Here is a 10,265-nt window from a genome sequence, read left to right on the forward strand (position 1 = left end):
TATATATTTATTTTATTAGAAAGGTTTAATGACTTGTGTTTAATCTCACCCGTCTATTGTTATTAAGTTTGACGGACAAGATCTGGAGTATAATTATAACTATAAATTAGGTTGCCACAGATCCGCCCCGTTTTTAGAGACCCTATTACAACTTTTACAAACACCTGCAAAATTACATACCTTCAACATATCGTTGAAAAGAGATTACCGCTTTATTCAAAAAATAAAAAATAAAAAAATTACGCCTTAGCAAATCTCATGCTCTCCGAAGCTTCCCTTTGTTCTGCTCAACCCCGGTTCAGTATCGATTTTCTTACACTAGAGATCACACTGTAAGTCCTTATCCGAATGCGATTCTGGACAACCTCTAACAGAGTTGGCCCTCTCTCCATTCTCAACCGCTTGATAAAGAAGCAGCATTTAGCTATTTACACACATCTCAACTATTACCCACTGAAGTAAACTATTACCCACTGAAGTAATACTATGTGAACTTTTGGATGACATTACTAAGTTCAACAAGAAGAATTTGTCAAGTCGCAAATTTAAGACGCATGAGAAGAGGAAAACTAGGAGAGGAAGAAGTTATAACTTACAACAATAAAACCTAGAACCTTGACATTTCATATCACACAACACTTACATTTATAGGGTTCACGGAACTGAAACATACATAAGATACAGTAACCCTTTTCATCTCGATTTTACAATAACCAAGTTGTATGATTAAACACATACCGTGTATTCTGTGTAGTCATGCCTAACCTAGATTATGCGAGTTGCAGGGCCTCCTCACGCTTGATGTCAAACACTTTGATAAGGGCGTCCTCAACAACCTAGGAAAAAGCCAATGAAAAAGAAAATTAGGGAGCTAAGATCATAGGGATAATTAACCCATACATGCAATAAAGAAGTTCATTGGTTCTAGCAACAATCGCACTGGAGAAAATTACCTTGTCTGGAGTTGAGGCACCAGATGTCACACCAATAGTCACAGGACCTGCAGGCAGCCAGTTTTCTTTCTCAACCAACTCGCCATGCTGTAACAGATCCAAGAGGTGTAATGAGCCATGGAGACAACAATATTATAACCAAGCAAGAACAAATGAAATTATCAGGTGTTGACAAACTCACGTTTAGCTTATATGCTATTCTGTTTCCAGGTCCTATTCTCTGCTCACTATCAATCCAGTATGAGGGAATTCCACGAAGTTCTGCAATCTCTTGTAGGTGAGAGGTATTGCTCGAGTTCCACCCACCAACAACTAACAATAGATCTAGCTTTTCCTCAACAAGCTTGTACATTGCATCTTGTCGCTCCTGTAAGTGAAACAAAAAAGATGATCTTTGAGTCAAACCAAGTATTTCAGCATTGAACCTGTACTTGTCATACACTGTCATAAAGCCACTCTGCTTTCCAACTAATCAGTAATTCAAATTGGTGAAATTCTAGTGGCTGCTATAGGCTGGTCAGACACACCATAGCTTTCTCGTTCTCGCTGATTTATACATAGGGTAGCAGGTAATATTACAATGTGATCAAAAGTTAATATCAAACAATAAATCAGACTAGAAAAATCAGCTACTAAATTCAATACCTGAGTTGCATCACATATTGTGTTGAAGCTCACAAAGTGGTCATTGACATTTTCCACTCCGTACTTTTGCATCATGGTCTTCTCTATTAATTTTCCTGTTAGATTGAGATTGCGATGCAGTTAATAGTTTGCAAGTAATAATATCTTCGCCAAAGATGAACAAACTTAGCTAACAGAAACACTAACCAATGTCTTCAGTCTCGCCCTTAAGCATTGTGGTCTGATTTGCAATGCCACATTTGATAAGGTCCCTATCCGGATCGAACCCTGGAGAAATCGCTTTCTTAAATTTCTGCATTCATACCAATTAAACAGTTAACCACTGCAGGAATCCCAAACTATTAGCAAATTCATACAGAAGCATCAAGAACAGAAAAAAACCTCTAGAAACGCTTCTCTAGTGGAGCTAGACCCGTCAAGTTCACCACCTAGAATGTAGTCACACACATACCTTGCCTGTAATAAAATTCAAAGTTAAAATTACTAACAGAAAAACTGAAACAAAAAAGATCTCGTAATGCCAACAAACCAACGACACAGCACAAAACACTTGTATACCTCATCCATATTTTTCACAATAACGTACTTTCCGGCGAAAGAAGCAGTGGCTACAGTTTCCTCATGAGCATATTTACCATGTATAATTGAAGTGTAGTCTCCTTTCTTGTGCTTTTCAACAGTATTCCAAACCTTCACACATATCAACATTGTTAAAAAAAAGAATATGATACAAAAGTCCCAATTTTCATATCCTATTAAAAAATTATAGTTCAAATAATAAGAATAAATAATCAAATAATTAATCAAATAACTAACCTTGGAAACCCAAGGGCAAGTAGTGTCAACAATCTGAACATTCCTCTCACTCAAGCTGAGCATCTCATCCACAGCAGCTCCAAATGCAGGCAAAATTACCACATCACCCTTGTCCACTACCTCAAATTGCTTCCTCCCTTCCTCAATCGGAATGTTCTTCACCTCCATCTCCTCCAACCTCTGTCAATTTTCATCTCAATTCATTCAATTTACCAAATTAAAAACTCAACAATCAACCTTCAATCAAAAATCAAAAATTAAAGAGATTATGACAAACCTTATTGACCGTCGGATTGTGGATGATCTCATTGGTAATCCAAATCCTCTCATCAGGAAATTGCTTTCTGGCCTCGTAAGCAATCTGCACGGCGCGCTCAACGCCCCAACAGAACCCGTAGGCCTCGGCGAGCTTCACGGTCACGGTTCCCCAGGTGTACTCGAATCCGTTCTCCTTCAGCTTCTTAATGATATCACCTTCAAAATTTCAAAATTCAAATAAACAATTCTGCTTCGATTCTTCAATATATTAATTATTCAATTCATTACTGAAATTAATCATAGCTAAGTAGGCTTACTGGTGTATTCGCGGTTCATGAGCTCCAGAGTCTCTTCCTTATGGCCGAACCCTCGGCGGTTGTAGTTCTTGCTCCGGGTGAGATTCTTCCGGAACACCTTGGCGTCGAAATCGGACTCCACGGCGGCCGAGGAGGAGGAGTCGCCGGAGCATTTGACGGAGAGGGAGCTCCGGCTGCGGAAACAGGGGCTGCCGGCGAAGCTGTGAGAAGAGAAGAGATCGGTGCGGGGAGGGATGCGGCAGAGGTGGAGAGTGATGGCCATCGGAGAGGCGCGTGGTGGAGAGAGAGAGAGAGGGAAGTGATGACTGGGAAAACTGGTGGTGTTCGTTTTATCTAGACCAGCAGGAGTGGTTTCTGACTCCATGAGTGTCGTGGTTGGTATTTATTAAGTACGGGGGAGGGTTGTCGTTTTGTGCGGTGGATCTGAGGTTGGGTCGTCGTTTTGATTCCGAACAAAATTGCTCAAAAGGGTGTGTATGGTAAAACTTTCATTCTTTGAACGTACCGCCAACTTTGTGAATTACAAGAATTACCGTCTTAAACAAAACGGGAAACACATTTATTCATTTACTTTTTTTTTCTTTTTTTTCTCTGGAATGAGGAGAACTACTACGTGGAATGTGGCACAAAAACAAAAACAAAAACAAAATGGTAATCATTTTTAAAAAAAATGAATATAGGCAAGGTTTTAAACTCTAAATATTGTTTTACTTTTTTTCTATGTCAAAGACAATCAAAATCTTTGAGAATTTCACGGGATAAGAAAAGCTAGTATAACCTAATGCGCAGAGCCTCTTCTGAAGCACAACAAAAGAGCGCCGCTCTTCTAACTCTGATCAACCCTGATCAGATTTCACCCCAAATTTCGTCAATCCCACCTCCAATCAACATGTCAAACTCCATTGATGATGTCACGGCGAGTTTCGCCACCTCACTCGCCCTTGTCGGCAGAGACGTCCTCGACATTTCTCGTCGATCCGGAGTGGCTCAACGCCACAATACTCAATCACATTTGCTCGCAAAGCCTCTAGTCCCAAAGCAAGTCGATCCAACTAATCTACAACAAACCTTCAAGCGTATATGGACGCTAAATGGGAAATTCAAGGTCCAGGCCAGACCTGCTGGTTTATTCCTCTTATCCTTTGATCTTCGACGAGATCAAAATCGAGTGCTATGGGGTGGACCATGGTATTATCTTCGTACGCCTATGATTGTGGAGGAATATGATGGCTTGGTCGATTTCGACTCCATCGATATGAACTCTCTCTCTTCTTCTGTGTTTGAATTGAAAAGATTTTCCCAAAATTGGAAGTTCTTGAAACCATCGAAGATGCTGCCATCGTTGCTGGTGATAACCCCTTTGTGGATCTGCCGCTTCTCAATTCAACCGAAGAAGTTCGATTTTGAGTATCTCGCACTCTAGATCGGCCCTTCATCTTTGAGAAGGTACTCAAACTTGCCCCTGGTATAATGAAGAATGTTCTTTTTTTTCTCTGAAAATTTGGTTGGCATGTGTTCTTCCTGCAAATTGTTGGTTAATAGTGATGGAATTTGCAAGTTACAAATTGTTAGCTCCAAGCCAGTTGTGGTGCAAAAGAGACCCGAGTTGAGTCCTTAGCCAATCTAGCCAACCCAAATTTCTCTCAAGGCTCGCTAAAATTCACAAGAACTCAACTAGGAGAGGCATCGACCTCGTTTTTGAAACCTTTGCAATTTCTAGCTGTTCCTAAGCGAGTCCTAAAGCGCAAGCCAGTTGTCCTCAAGAAACCATCTCTCAATTCTGATACTAATGCATCTGCAACAACAAGGAATGTGTTGCAAGAACTTGATAACATTGGTGAAACAAGGCAGGCACCTAGACAATCACCTGGTGAAAGTTTTGCGTTAATGCTAGTCACCTCTGTCATTGAAGAAATACCTGGAAAAACCCATGTTGTTGTGTTCCTTGATGACATTATGTCGAAACCCTCAATTGGGAATTTAGGGATAGATCCATCTGCTAGTGAGCTTATATATTTTGAATGAAGCATCTCAAGGTATGAAGTGTGTTGTACATGTGGTAGTTAAAAATCATGATGTGTGTATGTAGGCAACTGAAACTGGTCCAGTGACCAAAGCATCAACTGTTGTTGAACATTTTCAGTTGGAAGTGAATGTGGTATCCTCTGAGGAAGCTAGTATAGAAAAGCAAGTTTAGTGCTCTGAAGGTGTGGTACTTCCAGAACCGGTAGCAAAAAAGCAGGTTCAAGAGAATTCGATGCTTGTACCTAGTGTGGTTAGGGAAGATGTCAAGCGCCCTTGATCTCCTCTGATGGAGCAATCTGAGAATGTTGTTATTGTTGTGGCAAGTGGTAAGAAATTTCGAGCCAACATTTTCTTTCCACCTAGTGTGCTAGGCCTAATCCAAGGCCCCAATGACAGTCTGATCACAAAACCAGCTTCTCTGATAAAGCCAAAGAATAAGAGGGGTCGCCCTATTAGATACCGAAACCGAGCACCTAGACAGTTCTCAAAGGTGACAAAAGAAGATGTTCTGAGTGTGCTCTGCCCTAATACTCCTCCAAGCCCTAACCCAAAGGGCAAGAACAAAATTTAAAGTGTTAGTGCATATGTTAATAGCTTGGTAGACTGTGCGAGTTAGATGCAGCGAGATGGTTATGTAGGACTTGGAGCACCGCAATTGAGCGTTTTGGCTCTGGTTTTATGTTTCTCTAGTATCTTGTGTGTGACTAGTTTTATTATTGTGAGCTAAATGTCTAATGTAATGACACTATTGTGACCCTTGTGGTCATTGTAATCTAGTCATTCTAGCTTTCGTTTTATGAATGATTTATTACTTTCAAAAAAAGACATTGAAAATCTTTATGTTCCTCATTTCCAAAGATAAAAAAAATAGAAGCTCTCACAATGACTAAATTCAGTGGCGGAGCCAGGATTTTAATTTTCCAGGGGCACGATGTATATGTAACAACATAGAATTTATATCTATTAAAATTGTTTCTTTTCGATAACAAAAGAAAAATTACAAAAAGAAACCCTTTAAACAACATAAGTTTATTTTAACCCCCCTTAAACCCCTTGCTTTGTAATGATAATTAGTTTTTAGTTAACATGATACTTAGTTAACGTACTATGTATAACGTTTCTTTTTTTTTTCGGCAGAGGGTTTCTTTTTTTCGAAACCAAGGTTTCGATTGCTGACGACGCTCTTCCTTTAGGCAAAGCGGCGATCGTGCATCTGTGCGGTATGACGGCAACGTTGGGAGATTTCTTGACCGGGTTCGTGTTGGCGGCGAGAGGCTTCGACTTAGTGGCTTCTTCAACTGTGTTTTAGGTGCTAGATTCCAGTCCATGAGATTTTAACGACGACGTGGCCATTAGTAGCGTCGATCTTGGTGATGAAGGATGATGTCATGCTGGATCTAATCAATTTTCGAGGTCGGACAGAAGGCTTCAAAGCTTTGGCCGATGTCTACTCTTGAAGAGCTTTGGTTTTCAGCAAGATGGGCTCGGTGTTGGGGTTGGCTTTGGGTCTAGATGTTGCAACCCGAACTCTGATAGTTGTTTGGGTTCAAAGAGTCAGTGAGGCAGGTTGAGCGGTGGTCGTCGAGTGGCTACACAAGAAGCTGGTTTTTGCTCTGGGCTTGGATCTTGACCAAGGTCTTTGGGCCTGGGTTTGGGCTCCGACGTGGGGAGATCTGGTCTCTTTGCTAGTCTTGGGCTGAGCTTGTTTCGCAGTGGAGCTGTTGATGTCGAGATGTAGATATCAAACTACGTCGCCTGAGCATGGGAATAAACATTTGTACTTGATTTCTTAGTTTATTAGGTGTACGAACGTACACCAATTGAGGTATGTGCCAATTAGTTTACTCTTGTCCAGAAATTAGGTGTTATGGTTTTGTTTCCAAAGTCTCGAGTTTATTTTCAATGAGGGTACCGATCATGGTGCTTGTAGGTCTATATCGACAAGTTGTATAAAGCCCAACATATGATGTAATGTTCCTTTTAGCCATTGTTTACACTATTTTGAGAAAAAGAGGCCAAATTAAGGCCCAAGGTACTTCCCTCGATTGCTTAAGTTTAGGTCAGCCCTCCTACTAACTATTGAACAACACAAGATTTACATGGTACGGTATACAATACAGACTTGAACCTAAAGGACAATTCTGAAGGACTGTGTGGACAAATGCATTAGAAATAGAATTGAAATTTGTTAAAATGCTTTGGATGTGTGGACTGTGTGGACTATGTTAAAATGCTGGCCGTTAAAAACATTAAAAATTTTAATGGTCACGACAACAATCTAACTGAGAAAATTGACAGAATGACTATCTGGAAGGAAAATCGTGACTTTAAGAACCATTCAGATTAAAATGAAACCACAAGGACTGAACATGTGTCGACTTCAAACCACAATCTATTCAATATTTAACTCTTAGAAATAATAGCAACTTAAAACTGTGCACTTATTTTCTGCCGTCAGATTCACTTGTCCTTCAGAGCAGATGCAGCATGGGAGTGATCGGTGGGTTAGATGATGGGTAAGATCAATATATGCAATGCACCAGTGCAAAATTGATCTGGGTTAGTCATAGGACCCACGTAGGACCCAACTAACCAGACTAATAGAGGGAGTAATCCTTGCTCCACGGATTGATCTGGGGTAAGGGGAAGTGCAGACCCACATTCAATTAGCTTGTCAACTATTGCATACCCATGTGCACTCCCAACTAGAACATAAAAAAAAATTGCCACTTCAGGCTTTAATATGGGCCGTTAGATCTTGATATTTTTATCATGTAATATATTTTGGTAAAACGTGAATAGTAATTGGTCTTTGGATTGGTCTCGTTGTTGTATTGTCGAGCCAAGAACTAAAGACTAATTTGGATGAATAGTGCATTAATCCGAGTTGAGGATTGGTCCAACCCACCTAAAATGGGTGTATTCGCTCTCATAGAATTTTAATAAATGTCCCTTTAAGTGAGCACCGTATACTAAATATATTAGATTCGGGGAAAAAAAAAAAAAAAACAATGGTTTGATACTTTGGATGTAAACATCTCTTTAAGATCAATTGGATTTCAAATTTATATCCAAAGAGAAAGCATACAATTTCATGTCCTAACTGATTTCGGAAAGTTAGATTCGCCGTTCTTGATGAAAGAAGGATTGCAATTCTTTACCTTACAAGGGTTCTTAGGGTTTTGCTTTTAGCCTTTTTCGTACGTAGTATTCTTGTTTACTAGGGCAACTCATACGTTTGCTCAAGTCGGTGATCTAAGGGAATAATACAAAGTGGGCTGGACCTCTCTAATATAAATGGGGTTTAGAACCTACACATTTAGCATCTATATATAGGCAGTCTTGGTTCTTCTTCAACTTTTCGCTATATTCTTATGTTTAGAGTTGTTGTGTATGATCACTCGCGATGGAAGTAACTCACTCACTAAATCGCTTCTACTTTGATGTCACTCCCCTTGATACACAACTCAATGATGAACTTCACAAAGAACCTTCACCGGTTCAACTTTTTATCAAGTTTGACTACTACATCAAACACAAATACTTCAATATATCACAAGATCATAGAACCCGAACCCTCATTCACCGATCCGAAGAGAGAAACGAAGCAGCGCACCAATCTGATTTATGCCAGTTAGATCAGAGCCACATGAACAACGACTCTTATAAGAAGTCTCTTTTTTACATTCTGTCTGAACTTGGAATCGATGAAAACAAACACAATGCAATTGTCAATGAGATTACAGACTGGGGTCGCATAATCGACAGCTTAGAGTACAACAAAGATCGAAAATTACTGAGCTTGTGGGTTTATATAGCGAGTGAGCACATAACCTTTCGCTGCGAACGGTGTTTGATGGAAAGAGAGTCATTGATAAAAGAGAAGCTAAAGGGAGTTAGAGTGGTAAAAGATGATGAGAAAGAATGTGATGATGATAATGAGGAGGAGGACTATGAAAAAAGAAAACGCCGACGAGTGGTTCGTGAGAGTGAGATTTGCAGTATTTGTATGGAAGATTTTGCAGTATCAGATGCTGTCTTCTGCACGCCTTGTTGGCATGTGTTTCATGACAAATGCATAGTACGATGGCTGGGAGAGAAGCTCCATTGCCCACTTTGCCGCTTCAAGATGCCTATAGAAGAACATAGAGATATTTCTGGGGACAAAACTAGACCATGTTTAGCATGAACCGATCATGCATGATAATTTGTTAGGGATTAGGGGTCGACCATCAGAATAATGGGTGCTGAAATTATCAGACTGATTATTCAGAAACACATCAGTTGGTATTTAGGTTAAATTCCGCCATTCTTTTGTCAAGTATCCTCAAGATTTCATAAGTGGGAAATAGGGGTGATTTATTTAGAGAAGTTATATACCTGACCTTAGCGGAAAACATACAAAAATTAGCATAGGTGAAAAATGATTCTATCTTCAATAGTTTGGATATATCATCTGTTCCAGTAACCATCTATTTTTTGTGTTCCATCAATTTTTTTGTGTTAACTATTGTTTTGTTTTTTTTGGATATTGACCTGGTCTGTTCGTTAAAATCATATAGCTAGGGATACCATGATTTGCCTGAAAATTCTTATTTTGTGTCCCCGAGCACGATGATTAATTTTTAGTTACAATTGAGCTAGACTGTAGTGTCGCCGATCGAAAGTTTTAAGTCAGTCACACACTGCAAACGGTATACAAGCCCAAATTCTGCATATCATATCATATCGATGATATATGGATCAATGGTATATTTATTTATTTATGCACACAAATATAAACCACATCAAATTCTGAGTTTCTGACGCCGAGAGTTCCGACCCAAGAATGACATGATCCATGATCGAGAGGACCTAGGTCGACCTTCCGTAGACGACGGAGAAAGGTGGCAGCTGCCGTCAGGCTCTCTTCACAGTCGACTGCTCGTTACCGCGCGCCTTCAAAGTGATCATCGTAGCAATAATATAAGAAACTTCTAAAGTCGGCCATTGCAAACGACAGTTAGGAATCACCCATATATGGATCAAAATGGTTTCCATGATCGAGGTCTGCCGTCCGTCCCAACGTCCGGCATTTCAATGGGAAACCTAGCTAGGGTTTGTAGAATTTCTTAATTAAGTACGATTTTTCAAATCCTGGCCGGTTTTGGGAATCTAAAAACAATAATCTTCCATTTTGTGATTGTTTCCAACATAAGTTTTGCAAGATCTGATCGATATTCAGAGTCTCTGACTTTTTGCCTAACAAATT

General features: G+C 39.8%; 1 protein-coding gene across 1 annotated transcript; it reads right to left on the bottom strand.

Annotated features, from left to right (window-relative positions):
- Nucleotides 1-571: 571 nt before the first annotated feature.
- On the bottom strand, nucleotides 572-3,317 carry LOC101303948 (4-hydroxy-3-methylbut-2-enyl diphosphate reductase, chloroplastic-like). The gene is made up of 10 exons (XM_004289641.1): nucleotides 2,990-3,317; nucleotides 2,692-2,888; nucleotides 2,415-2,594; nucleotides 2,157-2,288; nucleotides 1,980-2,054; nucleotides 1,785-1,890; nucleotides 1,599-1,693; nucleotides 1,135-1,320; nucleotides 954-1,040; nucleotides 572-836 (listed from the first exon to the last, which is right to left on the bottom strand). Exons 1-10 carry the CDS (start codon nucleotides 3,249-3,251, stop codon nucleotides 771-773), a joined length of 1,386 nt encoding a protein of 461 aa, XP_004289689.1. The 5' UTR covers nucleotides 3,252-3,317; the 3' UTR covers nucleotides 572-770.
- Between the last annotated feature and the right edge of the window lie 6,948 nt (nucleotides 3,318-10,265).

The sequence above is a fragment of the Fragaria vesca genome, linkage group LG2 (assembly GCF_000184155.1).
Source record: "Fragaria vesca subsp. vesca linkage group LG2, FraVesHawaii_1.0, whole genome shotgun sequence".
NCBI lineage: Eukaryota > Viridiplantae > Streptophyta > Magnoliopsida > Rosales > Rosaceae > Fragaria > Fragaria vesca.